The sequence below is a fragment of the Poecilia formosa genome, unplaced genomic scaffold (genome assembly GCF_000485575.1).
Source record: "Poecilia formosa unplaced genomic scaffold, Poecilia_formosa-5.1.2 Scaffold215, whole genome shotgun sequence".
NCBI lineage: Eukaryota > Metazoa > Chordata > Actinopteri > Cyprinodontiformes > Poeciliidae > Poecilia > Poecilia formosa.
The window spans coordinates 27747-46448 of NW_006800154.1; the positions used below are offsets into that span (position 1 = coordinate 27747).

At 46.1% G+C, this 18702-nt stretch overlaps 1 protein-coding gene and 1 long non-coding RNA gene across 13 annotated transcripts in view; one reads left to right on the plus strand and one right to left on the minus strand.

Annotated features, from left to right (window-relative positions):
* The window catches only part of LOC103148914 (myomegalin), a 53812-nt gene that overhangs the window by 27711 nt on the left and 7399 nt on the right, over positions 1-18702 (plus strand). For 5 of the 12 annotated variants that reach the window (XM_016679569.1, XM_007567903.2, XM_016679573.1 and 2 more), the window contains exons 1-29: positions 755-2728; positions 7079-7216; positions 7292-7411; positions 7493-7585; positions 7684-7908; positions 8002-8160; positions 8246-8347; positions 8689-8826; positions 8924-9103; positions 9212-9406; positions 9519-9701; positions 9790-9897; positions 9988-10074; positions 10541-10644; positions 10761-10909; positions 13339-13451; positions 13536-13702; positions 13838-14108; positions 14977-15181; positions 15447-15563; positions 15679-15944; positions 16450-16664; positions 16850-16967; positions 17063-17180; positions 17294-17348; positions 17567-17814; positions 17902-17985; positions 18067-18225; positions 18334-18582. In XM_016679569.1, the coding sequence (XP_016535055.1) occupies positions 1415-2728; positions 7079-7216; positions 7292-7411; positions 7493-7585; positions 7684-7908; positions 8002-8160; positions 8246-8347; positions 8689-8826; positions 8924-9103; positions 9212-9406; positions 9519-9701; positions 9790-9897; positions 9988-10074; positions 10541-10644; positions 10761-10909; positions 13339-13451; positions 13536-13702; positions 13838-14108; positions 14977-15181; positions 15447-15563; positions 15679-15944; positions 16450-16664; positions 16850-16967; positions 17063-17180; positions 17294-17348; positions 17567-17814; positions 17902-17985; positions 18067-18225; positions 18334-18582 (5680 nt within the window). In that variant the 5' untranslated portion in view covers positions 755-1414. Of the gene's footprint in view, positions 1-754; positions 2729-7078; positions 7217-7291; positions 7412-7492; positions 7586-7683; positions 7909-8001; positions 8161-8245; positions 8348-8688; positions 8827-8923; positions 9104-9211; positions 9407-9518; positions 9702-9789; positions 9898-9987; positions 10075-10540; positions 10645-10760; positions 10910-13338; positions 13452-13535; positions 13703-13837; positions 14109-14976; positions 15182-15446; positions 15564-15678; positions 15945-16449; positions 16665-16849; positions 16968-17062; positions 17181-17293; positions 17349-17566; positions 17815-17901; positions 17986-18066; positions 18226-18333; positions 18583-18702 lie in introns of those variants that run through there. The other 7 variants (XM_016679571.1, XM_007567904.2, XM_016679570.1 and 4 more) reach the window with 7 other exon arrangements.
* LOC103148916 (uncharacterized) lies at positions 45-945 on the minus strand. Its single transcript, XR_477408.2, has 2 exons — positions 854-945; positions 45-760 (listed from the first exon to the last, which is right to left on the minus strand). It is a non-coding gene; the product is annotated as an uncharacterized LOC103148916 (long non-coding RNA).

Genomic DNA, 18702 nt, shown 5'->3' on the forward strand with positions numbered 1-18702 from the left:
TGATTTAAAAAATAATTATTAGATTATGAATATATTTATTTACATTTTTTTTAATGACATTGCTTGTTGGACACTAGCTGGCACTCTTGTTGCTGTTGCAGCGGATGGGAAATTTATTTTTCCTTCCAGCTTTAAGTATCAATCAGTTCGCTGAAATAATTATAAGGTTTTAATTGAAACGTCGCTGGTAATACAAGTATCTTATTTATGTATTTATTTTTTATTTCAGGCTTGTATTGCATTTTCATTTATTTGACAACTTGTTTATTTTTAAACTGTTTCACTTTTGATCCTCCACATTCACACTTTGGCTCTAAAAACCACTGTGATCGCGTATCCCAGGCTCTTCGGGTCACTTGATTCCACATTGCAGGCTGCTGAGCATTTCACCTGTGTATTCAGGCGCACTGATATTAGTCAACACGGCAGGAGCGAAAAACAGACTCCCGACGGGGGAGCGCCACTCTTTCTCTAAAGCAATAACATCAAAAATTATTTAATTCAGAAATGTAGATTTGATTTGTCAAGGTGCGTTATTGGTTAAAGTTTTCATTCCAAGCGGCATTTGCGGTGATAATTTATCAGAGAAGGTCGGAGCGTAGCTGCACCGGTCCTGCTCCACCCCCCGCTCCTCCTGCATGGTGCGCTCCGCCGCTGCAGGTCCGTTTCCTCGGAAGCCACAGCGTTTTCTCCCCGCAGGATCTCCTGCACTTTACGCCTCTATGCTGGGAGCTTCTACGTGTAGCCGTCGTTCGTAGCTCTGAAATGAAAAAACCAAAAAAACCAAAAAACAAACTGGCTTCTTGAGAGACGCAGAGAAGGAACGGAGGAGCCAGAGGATCGCCCCATTTACCAGCGTGTCACCGCGGCACGTCCGCGTGGAGGCCGGCGGATCGTCACCGCTCCCCGGTCAGGATGAACCTGTCCGTGTCAGCCGGAGCTGTGCTGGTGCTGCTGCAGAGGAGTGTAGGATGGCGCTGCTGGGAAATATAAAACGTCGGTCTACTGACAGCCGGGAGAGTCGACACAGAGAGAAACCGAGTCTGGTTAAATTAAAGAGACATGCCCTCTTTCTCCGTTCGCCATATTCACTTTGCACCTGCACATCCTGCGGGATCCTGCACTGATGGATATCTGAGAATCACATCATCTACGCTTATCCCGATCTTTGCTGTCCCATCTGGATTTACATGTGCAGCCAAAGAAAGTCTACAGGAATTATTTATGCTTTCCTGATTGGATTTAAGTCTGAAAAGACTAAATTAGGACTTTTATTTTTATTTTTTGTTGACTCACGGATCTTAATTTAACGTGTCTTTTGTCACCCTGAAGGGATCTAAACTGATCCATGCTCTGATATGTTTGAGTAACCTGTCTGATATAACCCACTACTTCATATTGTAAAGCCAGGAGAATGCTTGATGTCAAGATGAAGGAGACGTGTAGAATCTGTGGCCGGGAGCTCTGCGGTAACCAGAGGCGATGGATCTTCCACCCAGCCTCCAAACTTAACCTACATGTGCTGCTGTCCCATGCCCTGGGTCGAGAGCTGACCCGGGATGGCAGGGGGGAGTTTGCCTGCTCCAAGTGCACCTTCATGCTGGACCGCATGTACCGCTTCGACACAGTCATCGCCCGAGTGGAGGCCCTGTCCATCGAAAGGCTGCAGCGGCTGTTGCAGGAGAAGCATCGACTGAGACAGTGCATTGGCGGTTTATACCGGAGGACTAATCCGGAGGACGGCGCTGTGACGTTCACCGGCACTAATGAAGAGTCCGGAGATGGGATGGTGGACATCTCGGGTCTAACCCATGCAAAGTACTGTGCCCTGCTCCAGGAGGATTTGGTCTACTCTTTGTATGAGTCCTGGGCTGACGATGGGCTGGACTGCCACCATCACCACCACCCTACCTGCTCTGCTGGTCCAGGGTCAGAGGCCACAGGTACAGGCTCGCACCACTGTCGACCCAGCACTCCCAGGAGGTGTCGAGGATGTTCCTACTGGCGGGTGGCGGACTCTGACTATGAAGCGGTCTGCAAAGTGCCCAGAAAGCTGGCAAGAAGCACCTCTTGCGGGCCATCAACCAGATACTCAGCCAGTGTCATTGGTGGGAGTGTGACTGGAGGGGATGGAGACGTGGAGAGGAAGAACTTGGACGATTCAGAGGAGGCCCCATCATCTCGAACCCTGGTCCCTGGGTCTCAGGACGTTTCCCGGACTTCAGACAGTGATCGCACACTGGCTGGACGAGGCAGTTCCAGCCCCTCAGTTGCATCCTTGGAGATGACCGAAGACAACGCTCAGCCTGGATCGCTGAGAGACGGATCACTGATCTCCTCTGGGGAAGCAGCAGTAGATGACCACATTTCTGACTCTCTGTCTGAGGAGCACATGGGAGCGACGCTGTCCTCACCTGGACCCAGTCTTTCTCTGACATTCTGTCTGCTGCAAAGCTACGCAACCCATCGCCCAGTCCAGCACACCAAGGGAAGCAAACTACCCATCCTCATCCGGAGGAGCTCCAGGAACGGAGGGGCTCGGCTGCGATTCCCAGATCCTCTTCTTGGGATGCCTTATGGAGAGAGAGACAACCACATGCCCACTCCCGAGCCAGAGACTCCTTTGGTCAGGCTGAATTTGGAAGACGATCACGACCTGAACTTTGTTGACATGGAGGATTTATTGAACGATTTATACAAGGAGTATCCTCCCCCACCTCCACATCAGGTACTAGACCTTACAGAAAACAGTGCTGCTGCTGCTGCTGCTGCTGAGAGGAACTATTTTATTACTCTGCAGCTCCCTGAGTGAATCTGGCTAACAGGCTTCAGCGTTTGACTGCGTACCCTGTCCATGAAGAATTACTCCCTTCTCTTTTTTTTTAGTTTAAGCAGCTTCATAATCAAGCTGTCAGTTACTTACACTACCCACAACATCTCCAAATAGCTTCAGCTCAAGAGGATGTGAGCTGTGGTTTGTGCGTGCGTGTGTGTGTGTGTGTGTGTGTGTGTGTGATGTGCTTAGGCTTCTGTGTGTGGTTATACCACACTTTGCGAGAGCAGTCAGGTTTCGGTAGGCAGTTGCACAATGGCACAGCCTGATTCCCTAATGACCACGTCTGTCTAAAGAGGAAACAGAAAATGAAAGTGCAACCATTTTTCACATAGATCTTAAATATCTTACAGAGATAGACTGAACTTTCTAAACTGAGATTCTGTGAATAGATTTTTTTTTTTGTAGAAGAGATATGATGGCAGCATTTACACAACAGATGAAAGCCAACGTTTTAGTCAGTCTTGGCACCTAAAAAATAGCTTGAACCGAAAACGTTCACAACCCAGCGCCACGTCAGCAGACATTAATGTCTGCACTTTAACAAGAGGCAGTTCAGTTCGTCACGTTTTCCTCAGATAAAACTACAACCAATCTCAGCTCACTCCAATCAATAATCTTCTGCGAGGGGGATGCATTCATCCTCTTAAGCACAGACCGATGGCTGAAGTAGGTTAGATAAGGGGAGACATTTAAAGACAGAGTGGCTCCACTGTTGACCTATTTTCTGGAGACCTTGAGGCAAAGTGATCCACACAATGTCAGACCTTCTCAGCTCATCTCTGCCCCGGTTTGCTGCTTCAGCAACACAATTCAAGGCTTTAATTTTTTTGTTTGTTTGTTTTTGAAAAAGAAAACATTGCTTATCTATTAGGTTAAATTCTGAACCTCACAAGATGCTAACCTCAGTGTCGGTAGACGTATAAATTATCACGTAATGATGCTTTTATGGAAACACTTTGGGTGCAGTCATGCATGTCCGTGCTCACAAACCACCCCAGTGTCTTCTCTGCCTCGTGCGGCCCATTAGCTTGTAGAGATGAACAATTAGAGGTTTGTGGCCAATACCCAACCGCTGATATTTTAGCAAAGCTTTAGCCTGCTTACAATGATGTCCATCCATTTAAATTCCTCTTGAAGAAGCATAATATAAAAGGATGTAAATTTGGCATGAATTTGCATAGCGAAAACAAAATGAAATTGACATTTTGAACTTCCTGTAGAATNTTTGAGAAGCAATTTTGATCATATTTCACATTTTATCGTGTCATATAGCGCGGGTCGCTGGTCTTGGTCTTGACTTGGTCTCGACTTTCCTCGGTCTTGGACTTGGTCTCGGACCCTAAAAGTCTTGGTCTTGTCTCGGTCTCGATACACTCTGGTCTTGGTCTTGTCTTGGTCTCAGTGTTGTGGTCTTGATCTGTTGTTTTCAGTTTTTTAACAAAAACACGGAAGCTGTCTTTACCCAATCCATTTTCAGATGTATGATGTAAGATCTAAAAGTCAACGGCATTAGCTCCAGTTCATACTCCAGACCAGATGATGGCGGTATTGCACACTTTCTTTTCTTTCTTCTTCTTTTTTAAACCCTATATAAAGAAGAAAAGACTTGAAACCAAAGAAGATAACAGACGCTGTTCAAATTTGCCATTTTTACTCGCATAATATTGCCTGAAAAGTAGAGAGGGCCTTGATAATAGTTAGTAATTTTGGTTAATTCAAGCTGGTGACGTCCTAGTCCGAGTTAGACGACAACATAACTGGACAAGAACCGGATGGAAATGAAATGTGGGTCACAAAAGGAACCGAAGGGACGAAGGCTGCTAACGTGTTGCTAGCTGGTGGTAAGTTTGCTTATTAATGATCTTCGTTTAATTATAAACAGTGCAGTAAAGACATAAACTTACGTTGGTTTCAGAAATAATTATTTTATCAATTTTATTGTGACTTTTATGATTATTACTATAACAATCATTCAGCTTCATGTTATAACTGCATGGAGGCTCTGTTTGTTGCGAATTCATTTACTTTTCTTCATAAACTTAACCTGATTTTAATTAAGCTCAGTATGTCAAAGAGACTTTGATATTGTGAGGCTGTTGTTATAACTCGTTAATCATTGTTTTTATCTTCAACATATTTTTGCAGTCTAAGCAAATGAAGATGAAAGATGAAGACAGAGAGATCAGGTGTTAGAAGACCTAAATACTTTCTTGTCTCAGAAGAAGCTTTGGCTCCCCCAGATCACCAACCAGTTCTGAGGATGAACCTCCACATCGTCTTCATGGTGTAAGTTTTTTTCTTCTTATTTTTTACTGAGCAGCTAGCTACATTTTCAACAGCAAAAACTGGTGTGTTACCAACACTAAGTGCTTAACTAACATGATTTGATTTCAAAATAACTGGACAGAACTTTTCTCCTTGTTAATCTAACATTTCTCTTTCTTTCATTTCATTTGTTGTTGGCTTTCAGGGCCCTGTGATGGACTGGTGACCTGTCCAGGATAAACCCCGCCTCTCATCTGATGACTGCTAGAGATGGGCACCACCAGCCCCCCTCAACACCCTACAAAGATCAGTGTGTTCAGATCATGAATGGAAAGATTTTAAGGTAGTTTGTCTCCTTTAAATCCACACTTAAAACAGCTTCATAGTTGATGCCACCATCAGCTGATTCTATGATATTGCTGACTATTTTTTTCTACTTCTAACATAAACAGGCAAAGGAGTCACTCAGAATTGTTTTTCCACTTAAGGCATCCAGCCCCAATCATCATCAGTTCTGATTATGTCACATACATAGCAAGACCACAACGGCTGAAAGTTGTAAGCCTTACTGAATTTCTTTGCCATTTTTCTGTGCTCTTTAAAATACAAATGCTTTCTCTGTTTAATTGTTCTATTGTTCTTTTTTGTAGGTTTTGTAAGGTGCAGTGAATGGGAATGTTCTGTTGTTGATCCTCACTGTTCTTAGGAAGGAAAAATATCAGTTTGTCTGCACTAGAATGCTGTGACATTGTATTAAAACAATACTCTGTCCTTGATGAAACATTTTTCACATTTCCTCTAAAGTGTACCTATTGCTTTATTGTGCTGATTTTCATAAGCATGTTGACTGTAAATTTTGAATGTATTGACAATTTGTACAATTCTGTTATAGTATAGTTGAAAAAATGTGGGTAAGACTTTATTTGACGGACTGTGCATAAGATTGATATGATTCTGTCATAACATGACATAACTCCTGTTAGGAACATACCAACAGTGTCATAAATAATGAATAAGTAAATAATGAAAATTTTAATGAGAAGTTGCTTTAAAAGTTGGATGAAAGGTGTTATGTTTATGTCAGTGTCATGTCAGTCTTATGCACACCCCATCAAATAAAGTGTTACCAAAATGGTAATATATTGAAAGCACAATGGAATTAGTGTCACCTGTAAAGTGTGTTGTAATGGATCTGTCTGTGTTCTGGTAACCTGATATGTTTGCACTACTGATGTGTGTATGAAGCATGTAATGTAGAAAGTGGCAAAGCAGAATAATAAAAGGCATTAAATAACTAAAAAGTGTACCTCATTAGCAATTATAATAATCCAAAAGTGTATTTGTAGCATACTGTAATCATATTACTGTCCATCCATTTTCTGTACACCCTTGTCCCCAGTGGGGTTGGGAGGGATGCTGGTGCCGATCTCCAGCTAATGTTCCAGGCAAGAGGCAGGGTACACATTTTGAAGAATTATTATTATTAGAATTGTTTTTTAAAGACATTTCATCTTGATTCAGATGATTTTTTACAGCAAAGATATTTTCGTTCGGCAAAGTTTGTTAGGAGCTGTGCCAGCAGCATGGACGCCAGGGCTAACCCTTGGTGGGGAACACGGTTGGTACTGTGCCCACCAGGGGTCGGACCCCGCCGCCATTGNAGGTGAATCTGTGAAAACTCAGCTGTGATCAGTCAGTACTAGAACAGCAGTCTCTGCGTTCTCAAGAGGAAGGAGGACCTTTAATGGTCAAAATGTCTTAATTCAGCACATTCTGTGACGGAGATTGAAAGCTCAAAGAGATTATTAGCCTTTGATGTTCCCCTGTTATCTCCAGCCTGAATGAACCACAGTAATGTCCTGAAAAGTAAAAATGTATATCTTTAAGTCGAGATTATTCTTTTTGTACACTTTTATACGAATATGAAACAAAACGACGAGTTGATTGCAAATAAATCGGGTTTAATATAATCTTCAGAGCCTCGTTGAGGAGCAGCAGAGTCAGCTCAACCAGTACGAATGTGCGGCGGGTCAGTGCGTCAGCGAGCTGCAGAAGGCCCAGCTCCAGGTCCAATCCCTGCAGGCAAAGATCCAGGAGAGCGAGGCCAACAACATGGTGAGGCATGTTAAAAATAGCTACATTTTAATCACACTGCAGGTCTGATTTATTTATTTTTTTCTCCATTCCTAGAAGCTGCAGGAGAAGCTGACCGAGATGGAGTGTGAGCTGCGTTCGCTCCGACAGGCGGCCCAGAGTCAGGAAAGAACCATTCAGGGCCTCACAGAGTCCATCACCACCAAAGACAGCGAGGTCCGTGTTTGCAGACGTAGAAATCTGAAACATTTTTTTCTTTTAAGTGAGCTGACTCCTGTTTTCCTCGTCTCTCTGAAGGCCCAGGAGCTGTACCATCTGATCGAAGGCCAGAACAGCACTATGTGCAAGCTGCAAGAACTGGCCCATCGTAACCAGCTCACTCAAAGCCAGGTGAGACCCGCAGCGTGTTTTATGTCACGTCTCCCGTCCCAGAATCCGTCCGTACTCGTGGTTAAGATGTGGAGCCTGATCGTTCGTATTTTCTCAAGACTCCCGCGGGGATGAGCGAGTCCCTGACGCTCGGCCAGCTGCAGGGTGAGCTGGTCCGGGTGCAGAGCTCTCTGTTCTCTCTGGGTCTGGAGCTGGAGGCCAGCCAGAGGAGTCTAAGGCAGAGCCAAAGGCAAGGCGACGACCTGCTGAGGTTCAAGGACCGGCTCAGCTCCGACCTACAAGAGGAACTGCAGCACAGGGGGGTCACAGAAAAACACAACCAGGTCAGCGCGGCCGTTCATGTGCCGCTTTTATACCCGGATGCACGAGGCGCGCGCGTGCGTGCGTGTGTGTAATCACTCCTGTTCCCGCCGCAGGACCTGCACGGTGCTCTGCAGAAGATTCGCTCCGAGCTTCAAACCAGAGAAGCGGCTCTGAAGGAATGCGAGGCAGAGAAGACGGCAGTGACGCAGGAGAAAGACGGGATCATTGCTCAGCTCGAGCGCTCCCTGCAGGACAAGGAGCGGCAGCTGCAGGTAGGATCACGCACACAAAGACACAGGCGCTCATTATCATACGCTTCACGGAGCGGGCGTTGATCTTTGCTGTTGCTGCCTTCAGGAGTACTGTGACATGTTGGAGTCGACAAAAAGCTCCAAGCCAAGAGATGCTCTGCTAGAGAAGCTGAGGGTGCGGATTAAGGAGAGAGACCAAGCTCTGGAGGTAAAGCAGCCACACAAACCCCTATAAGAAAATTGCATGACAATCATTCCTCCTCCCTTTTAAAAATGTTAATTAGCTTTTATATCACAGAAAGCCTTTGTTGTAAACTTTGCGACCTGTGATATGAGCGTCACGGCTGAACGTGGGCGGACCGTTCACTCGGTAGGCTTCAGTCGGCCGTAGGAACTTAAAGATCAGAACGACAGAATATTTAAAGGGTGTTTGGTACTTTTCTTTTTTTTTTTTTATCTGTTTATTTATGTTTATTCTTGTTTCTTATTCCAAAAGAAGCACAACGTTCTGGAGTTGCACCCAATAAGTAATTGGTTTTCTGCTCGCAGCGCTCCATCGATGACAAGTTCCACTGTCTGGAGGAACGCGAGGGCCAGGTGAGGGCGCTGCAGCTCGCCCTCAGGGAGAAGGAGCGCGACCTGGAGAGGCTCCGCTGCATCCTGTCCAACAACGAGGAAACCATCACGGTACGCTCACCGGCAAATGTCAGAGCTGTTTTTTTGTTCTTTTTCTCGCTGTCTGTACGAATGAATCCGTGTGGGCTTGTTTTTCCTCCACCGCCAGAGTTTGGACGCTCTGGTGCGCAGCAAGGAGCTGGAGCTGGAGCAGGCAGCGGAGGCCTACAGGAACCTGCAGTGGCTGAAGCAGAAGAGCGAGGAGAAGGAGAAAACGGCTCTGAGGGAGAAGGACACCATCATCCACCAGCTGCAGGCGGCCCTGCAGGCGCGCAGCCAGGAGATGCAGGTAACGCCCAACACGTCCTCCGTCATACGGGCGCTGCTGGCTGCCCAAACCTGTGCTGCCGGTTTTACTTTTGCCGACGCCGCTTTCTGTTTTGTGCATCACGCGCAGGATCTAACGACCACCCTCGTTGCCCGGGTCCAGGCCGGCCCCACGGGGGTCGTGGAGGAGCTGAAGGCTCGGCTGGCTCTTAAAGAGAAACTGTTCCAGGAGCTGCTGTCCGACCGCACCCGGCAGACCGACGAGCACCAAGCGCAGGTCCTGGATCTGCTCAGCACGCTCAGCTCCAAAGACCAGTACCTCCAGGTTTGCAGTGCAGATGGAAAGAAAATGCACCTAAGCGGATAGATCGGCGCTAAAAAAAAAAAAGAAAAAAAGAAATCTTAAGAAAAATCTCTCCGTCCTTTATTTCTTTCAGGATTACTCGTACAGGCTCTCCTTGGTGATCACCGAGCGGACAAACGAGCAGCAGGAACTTCGCAAGCAGCTGACCCAGACGGAGCAGGAGCTGAGCGAGCTGAGGCGAGAAAGAGAGAGGGAGACGGGAGGAGAGGCGGAGCATCTGCGAAGCCTGCTCAAGGAGAAGGAAGCCTTTATTAAGGTACCTGCTGATCCTTCGCTCTTTGGTTTTCCCTCCTCACCTTGTCTTCTACGTTCCTAATCTTACGCCACGGTACACTTTGTGTCAGGAGCTGATCCAGGAACAGGAGGAGGCCATGCAGGAGGAGAGGGAGGCCGAAGTGAAGGCTCTGAAGGACGAGATCCAGCTGGTGTTGAGGAAGGAGAAGGAGGCTCAGGTATCTTCGTCTGAAACTCCGAGATGCTGCACCAAAGTCACGTTTGCGATATTTTTTTTTTTTTTACACGGAGTCGTTCTCTTGATGCAGAAGGAGATCGCTGACCTGCGCTCCTCTCTGGCCCATCGGCAGACTCAGAATGCGGCGACAAAAGACGGAGCTCATCAGCAAGTAAGAGTGCGTCAATTAGAGGAAACAAGTCATTTTTCCATTTTTATCCTTTTGCACTATGTGGATTTATTCATAGTTTTACTCACATAACCACAGAATTTGACACATTTTATTGGTATTTATACCAAAGTCAGATGCAAAGGGGCATGTATTTTAGAACTAAAAGAATATGTATCCATGAATGGACTTTTTTTTTTTTAAATAAAAGAATATGGCATGCATTTCCATTCAACCCCTATACAACTCCAATTACGCAGTTGATGGAAACTAAATATCGAGAAATTCTGAAGAGAAAAAACTGCAAAAGACTTGAGACTGGACTTGAGATCATCATGAGCTGCTTTGTGTTTGTCTATCACATGAAATCAGAAGAAAATACATTTACGTTTGTGGTTGTGATGTTACAAAATGGTGGGTGAAAACAACTTTTGCAGAGCACTGTTTATTTTTAACCTCTACCTCTGGTTTCCAGTGTGTGCTAGAGCAGCTGGTGTCTGAGTACAACAAGCTGAATGATGCCCTGAGGACAGAAAAGAGGCTATACCAAAATCTGACCCAGCTTAGCAGAAGTGATGGGTAAGTGGGGGAGGAGGGATGCTTTCATCTCTGCAAATACAAAATATCTTCTTTTAGGATTTTATGCATTTTTTTTTCTTTCCTCTGTTTTTTTATTTTATTTTTTTTTTCGACAGCAACAGCAGCACAGAGAAGATCCAGACCCTGCACACCGAACTAGACTCGGTTCAGGCGCTTCGAGGGCAGCTGGAGGAGGTTCTGTCCAGGACCCGTAGCATGGCCCTGGCACTGGAGCGGGCAGCTAAAAGGCAGCCTGAGTTTGGAGGTGGGAATGGCAGGGACTAGCCTCCACGGCTGCAGCCGGCCACTCACTAACGCTGCCCTGACGCTCAGCTCTTCAGAGTGAAAGTCTTAAAAGTGAGACAGAGCTGCCTCTAAGGTCTGAGGGTCCGAGAAACGGCTGAATTTCTAAAGAGAGAGTCTGACCCTCAGTCTGGAGGCAGCTCTGCCCAGTCAGCACCAGCTCTACTCACAGAACAAGCTCTGTTCACATTAACCTCTCTGAAACGAAATATGTGCACCTCAGAGCTTTTATCTATATATATATAATATATTCTGTGATCATTGTGTGGATGTGTTTTCCGTTGTTTCTGATAACTGCCTGCTCCGCAGTTTGGTTTGCTCCGCATTGCCGTGTCTCGCCGGCCGTGTTGTTGCACAGTGAAGTTTCGTCTTGTGGAGACTCTCAATCTCGCGCCTTACAGTGAAACGTCTCACCATCCATCGTTTGTTTTATGTCATCCGTGTGTCTGCATTTGACGAAGATGGCGTAGGATTTCAACTCTTGAGGGTTAACTTTAAGCTTCAGCTTTTTTTTTTTTCTTCAGCGCTCTGTAACGTAAAACCTGCTTCGCTCCAGTTTTTTTTTTTATATATATATATTTTAGTCTAACAGGTATGCAGATGAAGACCTATGAAATATAAGCTGGTAGGTACTGCTTCAGATAGAAAAGTAATGTCACTATTTTAATAAATGCATCATTTTGCAACATGTGCTCATCAGTTCTGTGTTGTAGTGAGCAATATCCAGATGTGAAACGTTGCCTGCCCGTTAGAAATTAATATCGGTAGAGGACATATTCCAGGAAACCTCATCTTGCCTGAGAGGTGGAATAAATGTCAACATTTTTGATTTTTTTTCTTTTCTTTTTTTTAATGCAATAAAAATAAATGTACTGTTTTTTGTCAAAAGGACCTCTGGTATCGACTTATTTTTTATTGTGTTTAATTAGAAAGTTGTTATAAAAAATACTACATGCCAAAAGATAAATCTACAAAATGGTCCTTGGTTACCTCTCCTTAGATCCAACCTCAAAGGGATTTTCTGTTTGAAATCTTACAACTGAATCAAGTTTTCTGAATTTTGTTTCATTTTTGTAAAAAAACAAAAAAACAATGGATCCACGAACACTAAATGAAAATACGTTCTTGTCCGAATTTAAACTTCCCTCCATCTCTTTGCTTCCTGGTGCATGAAACTGTGGCATGGTTGTCCTGTTTGCATGACCGTTCTGACTCTTAACACCCTGTTTCATATTCCCATTCTGCAAATAAGGAATATATATATATATACACATCAGGCATAACATTATGACCACTGAGAACAACTAGTTATCCCTTCATTGGAACGTAACGGGCAACAAGTTAACATTTTGCCCTCGCATCAGGAAAAACGGGGAAGGGAAGGATGTGAGCGAGTTTGACAGCTGGGTCAAAGCCCCTCTGGTACTGCAGCTCTGGTGGCGTGGTCCCAGTCTGTAGACTATCCAAAACTAATAATCCAAGGAAGAACATATTCAGGGGCAGATGTAAGTGAGGAGCAAAGGTTTGGCTTGAAATATGACAACGCTAACTTACAAGTAACTTCTCAGTGAGACATGAGAGGTTATTTTAAGTCAATAATTATTAAAGACTTTGATGCTTGGACAGAGAGTGACTTATTATTAGGCTGGTAGTCATAATGTCATTCCTGATTTTTGTAGGATCTTTGATAATAAAATAGAAACGATCACTTCTTTGCTATAAAAGCTTGTATGATTTAAACACTGAGTCTGTGGAGCCACAGCAGCAACAGAGCCCCACATTCAGCCCTCTTCAGTGCACACAGAGCATTGTTCAATCAATAAACACCCTATTTGGCTGCTCTGTCACAAACCCTCCCCTTACACTTGTTTACAGATAAAGAAACAACTTTTTCTGATAGTAAGTGATTTGATCAACTGGCCCTAAAATGCTCTGAATATCTAAAAACAAACCTGCGACTCTCACTGGACACTTTGTGGCGTGTGAGTCTGTTTGGTCAGCAGGAACGAATGCGTGCATCTATTTCCTGCTGAGTCACTTTCCACTGAACCGCTTGTTTCCTGCAAAGCAAAAGTCTTCTCCAGTTCCTCTCTTACTCCTGGATTATTATCCACAATACTTCAGTAAAAATCTAAATCTATTAAATGTGGTGAGCAGCGAGCACAGAGTTCTTCAAATGTCCAAACCTGCATGGCCTTATAAGTTGGCTAACAAAACATGACATAACATTTCCCTCCAGTCCCATGACTCCCAGTGAGGTAGTTTAGAGCCGAGACGTCTGTGGAATGGAGTGGTGATGCAGGAGCAAAACAAAGAACAGAAAGAAAAACTTATTACATAACAGAGCCAGAGGAAGTGGATGTTGCCCTTACATGGTTATTGTGCTTCCAGAGTTCAGCTCAGAAGAGGAGGAGGAGGAGGAGGTAGACGATGAAGACGGCAGCAGCGAGGAGTTCACTGACAGCATAGAGGAGGAGGAGGATAACAGCCTGAACTCCACTCAGGTAAAAGCCCATTTTCATCCCTTTCAGAAAAATTTTTTTTTTGGCTTTTCTGAGAACAAAATGGACGCGTTCCTGTCCCGTTAGGCCTCAGCGAAGCCTCAGAGAGCCGGTGATGAGTCCGGGCGACTGGTAGAGGAGACGGTGCACCACCTAAAGCAGCTTGAAGGAGCCAAGAGGACCCCAGATGCTCAGCGTGAAGAAGTGCAGTCGCAGCTGGAAGAGGATGGATACGCGTCTTTATCTGACAAGAGGTGGACGTTTCAGAATCTCCTCAGATTTCCTGAAACTTTTTTTTATATTTTACTTTGCTCTTCCTCTGTGTGGATTCATCATCTTTTTTTTTCTGGTGGCTTTGTGTTTGTTTTTTTTTTCTTTACTTGCTGTAGGAGCGCCTTGCAGAGGTTGCAGCAGGAGAACGAGGCTCTGAGAGAAAGTCGGGGGTGTCCGAGAGCGGGGGGGCAGAGGAGGAACGCAGAGACCAAACTGAGCCGACGGGAGGAGAGGGAGAGGAGCAGCGCCGAGGAGGACGATGAAGAGTTTGAATCGTCTCCAATGGTGTCGGGGAAGCGAGGTCCCTCTAGTCTGAGCGCCGAGTCGGGGAAGAGGCACTGCATGAGGCCGAGCTCGCTGGACCTGAAGTCCAAACAGGCTGAGACGGTGATATTTTATTCACATTTACTTTAACAGCAATTGTTAGCCATCAAAAAACTTCTGAATTTGTAATCCAACACAATCACAAGGGGATTTTATCTGGCTACAACTCAGGGCACGACTAAATGTATTTCACAGTGTACTGGAAAAGTTTTCACACCCTGTGAACTTTTTGAAAGTCACAAACTTCCTTTTATTTTATTTTAATCTTATGTGACCAACACTAACCAGCATAAAAATCTGTGAGGGAAAAGAGGCATCACTTTTATATATATTTTTTTTAAACAAATAAAAAAACAGAAAGGTGTGACATGCGTTTTTTTTTTTTTTTAGTCAACTTTGCTGAGTCTGTACCTCAAGAAGCAACTTGCCCCAGTGTACATTTATGGCCAATTCTGCTTTTCAAACAAGTTCAAGTTCAGTCAGATTGGATGGAGATTGTCTTTATTCAGGTTTTTGATTTGCTTTCCCGACCCTTTAGTAAAATATTCCCACAGCATGATACTGCCTCCACCATGTTTCAGCACAACGAAGAATAATTTTCATTCCTTTTCACTAAAATGTGCCACATTGTGTTTGTCTATGACATGCAAACCATTTGCATAAATTTTTTTTATGGTCCAGAAACTTAAAAAATAAAGTTCAATAAATTAATTAGGAATGTATTTCCCCCACTTTATCTATAAAATTAATTTTAGGTGAATTCTGTGTGTCGCAAAACTTGTTGATATATCCTGTGTAATGTTAACCTTTGAAATGTTACGTTTTAAAAACTTTTTTACGTAAAAATTCCCAATTTTCAGTCAGTGATGTAGACAGCCACAGCGGCGCACATCTGAACCTGTTTCGTTGCTGAATCTCCGCCCTGTTGCAGACGGTGGAGTCCGCCGGCAGTGGCAGTGAGGCCGCAGCGATTTGGCAGGATATAGAGGAGGGTCTCCGGGAGCAGGCGGCTCGTCTTCGCTCTGACCTGAGCCTGAGCCTGCAGGAGAACAGAGAGCTGAAAGAGAGGCTGATGGTGTCCGAAGCCACCGTCCAGGCTCAGGCCGAGCAGCTCAAGGACTACAGAGATCTGCTAAGTGAGTTTGTCATTTGTAAGCAGAGGGACATGCGTGGATATTTTGGAGAGCGGGTGTGCAAGTATAAAAAAAGGTCACCTTGGAACCGCCAACTGCCTTAATAGTGTGAGGTTTATTAAAGGCCGCACACAGCACTGTAAAAAAGAACTTTTTCAGAACAGGTGGTCTAGCGCCCCCTCGTGTCCGTCTGTGACACCACCTGTGTGGAAGACCAGGTTATGCTGAAAAACACAATCAGGTTGTGGCTGCTCCTGTGTTATTGCAGCAGAAACGTCCGTGCAGCAGGCCAGTAAGCAGGTGCAGGTGGATCTCCAGGATCTCGGCTACGAGACCTGCGGCCGCAGTGAGAACGAAGCCGAGAGGGAAGACGCCAGCAGTCCAGGTGATCCACACACACACACACACAGACCCGGCTTCCCGGAGACCAAAACGTTCACTCTCAGCCACCTCCTGACTTGTCGGGCTTCATTGCGCCTCGTCCTTTGTCGTCCGATCAGAGTTTGACGACTTGGAGATGTGCACGTCGCTGTCCCAGCCTCAGGACTGTGAGGGTGCGGGCGGCGGCTGGTACGGCGGGAACTGTAGCGTGAGCAGAGGGGCTTACAACACGGGGGACGAGTCTGCGTCTCTCCAGCATCTGATCCGGGATCTGCGCTCCCAGCTGACCCGCTGCCACAAGGTGATCCGCGGACTGCAGCTGCGCGTCCGCTCGCTGTCCGCCACCAGCGACTACGCCTCCAGCCTGGAGCGCACGCCACGCAAGGTGACCAACACATCACCCTGCAGGATTTTTTCCTTGATTTTGTTCATGTGGGTGAGGAGAAGCAGATCTGGTCTGTGGTGACCTCTGGAAACTTAAAACAAAAGTGTGAATATTAAACATCTTGCATAACATAGTTGACTGACACCATATTTCGTTTGATTTCGTAAATGTAGACGAGGTAGTTGACCTTTGATGACCTTTGGAGACATTTATGAATATCACTGAACAAACATTTTTGCAGCACAAACATTTCACACCGATGTCATTCAATTTGAAGAAGGTGGGAGGAACCAACTTCACTCAAGTGAAATAAAAAACTAACTTTTTAAAACATTTGTAATTCATAGACGTCCATTTAAAACATGAATGCAGTTTTGATTAATTGTTGTTTAAGTGATTTTCTAAAACAGTTCAATGATGTCTCTTAATTCTAATGGTTTGACGCTCAGACTGACCAAAGGAGTTTTCCTCCCACTAGCTGCTCCGTTTCATGCCCACCTTTCAGGTCAACTGGGCGTTTGAGAGGTCGGCGGGCCCCAGTGCAGCGGAGGAAGATGAAGGCTGGATGTCAGACACGCAGGGAGTCCGCTCCAGCTCCGGGCACAGCAGGGAGCTGCAGGAGCTCATGGAGCGAGTCGCGTCGCTTGAGGCTCAGCTGAAAACCACTGCTGCAGAGGGCAAAGGTCAACCGGAAGAGGGGAAATGTGCCACCTGGCCTGGGTGAGATAACATAGACTGAAGTAGGGAGAAGTTCTTACAGCGAGAAGCACATTTTCACTTGGGCAGATGCACTTTCTCTATTCCCTAGAGTTTGTCAGCAGATGCTCATGAGTTCAGTCATAAGACTCAGAAAACTGTTATCTCTAAGCCACACAGCGGTTCACGTCAAACCTTCCTCCCCTTAGGAAGTACAACTCTCTGATCCAGGCTCAGGCTCGTGAGCTGTCCCACCTCAGGCAGAGGATGAGAGAGGGCCAGGGGGTCTGCCACATCCTGACGCAACACCTGGGGGACACTACCAAGGTGCCGCAGCTTCTCCGCCAAATTTCTTCCGTCTTCTACAACAGAGAGAAGATTTCATGTTTACACTTTCATACTCGCTCCCTAACTGTCCTCAGGCTTTTGAAGAGCTCCTGCGGGCCAACGACGTCGATTACTACATGGGTCAGAGCTTCAGGGAGCAGCTGGCTCAGAGCAGCGCCCTGGCTCAGAGAGTGCTCACCAAGATAAGTGGACGTAAGGAGAACTTTTCTGTCAGGTGTCCCAGCAGGAGAACCATATTTACTTTATCATCCCTTGAAGTTTTTGCTCCTTTAACGTGTTCCAACTTTCCTGATTCCTAATCACAGGTGAGGGGACCGAGAACCACAGCGAGAAAACAGGCCATGAGCTGCTTGCCTTACGGTGCGTCATCTCATCGATTTTCATACTCACAATCCTATTTTGTGTGCGTGCGTGTGTGTGTGTGTGGTGTGTGTGTAGGTGTGTGCGTGTGTGTGTTGCTGAAGGCGACTAGAGGTTAATCCGCTCTCCTTGGTTATTCCAGATGCTTCAGTTGAATGAATAATCAGTAAGTGGCTTTGAATGCAAGTCCTGATTTTTTTCTTTTTTTTTTCTTGCAGGCTGAGTAAGGAGCTACAGCAGAAAGACAAACTCATCGAGTCACTCCACACCAAGCTCCACCAGCGTCCTGAGACTCCATCCAGCTGCCACGCCCTCTCTGAGACCACCGACCAATCGGACAGGACCTCCCTGGTGTCCGATGAGTACCAAAGCAACGAAGACTTGGAGCTGTGCTCGGACATGGCAGCCACAGAGCTCCCGGAGGAGCAGCGGCTCCGGCAGCAAGGCCACGCGTCACAGCCAGACGGTACTCTTAAACTCTTAAACTGACTTGCTCTTTCTCCCTGAAATACGCATCGTTCTGTCCCTTCATCTTCCATGCACCGTCCCCTAGTCTGTCCATCTCTCCCGCCTCTTCGTGGCCTCCTCAAGGTTTCCAACAGCTGTCCCAGCATGCTTTGCTCTTCTGCAGTTAGAGGTACGGGATTCACTGCAAAAGAAAGAAAAAAAAATCTTCTTTTGTGTTTGGTATGTTTAATTTCCTGTCATTCTCCACCAGCCCCTTTCAGTGCACCCATCTCCTCCCTCTCTGTCTCCTCCGGCCCTGACGTCTGGGGTTACGAAGTCATTTCTGACCCCCGGCCCAGGGCCCTGTCTGTTGCCGCTGTTCGCCCAGAGCTGGACATGCTCTACAGACAGATGCATGAGCAGAACAGGGGTGAGGGGCCACAGAGAGCGTGTCACGAGTGAAATGTTTTGGATTTGGACATTTTCGCTCCGTCTCTGGCTCACTCTTCTCGTCCTGTCCGCATGCGTCTGATTGCAGGATTCCCGGTCGCCCAGGACACGACCCTGTTCGGCCTTCCGCCTGGCCCGCACAACCAGCACGACCTCTCCAGCTACAACCAGCTATCCCATCATGCCTTTCAACACTACCAGCTGGGTGGCATCCCTGAATGCCACTCCGTTAAATCTGACTCAGGTCTTTTGAGAGGGCAGCCTCTGTGGGACGTGGACAGCTTAGTTCAGCCAAACGGGACCTTTTCTGGAAACCAAACACCAAGCAGCCAAACAGGTGAGGCGGTGGTGTGGAAAAACAACTTTGGTCACTTTTTGTTACTTGGCAACCAGGAACTTTACCGCAGTTTTGGTCTGGGCTAGACTTTAGAAACGACTTACAGGAGCAGTAGGCAAC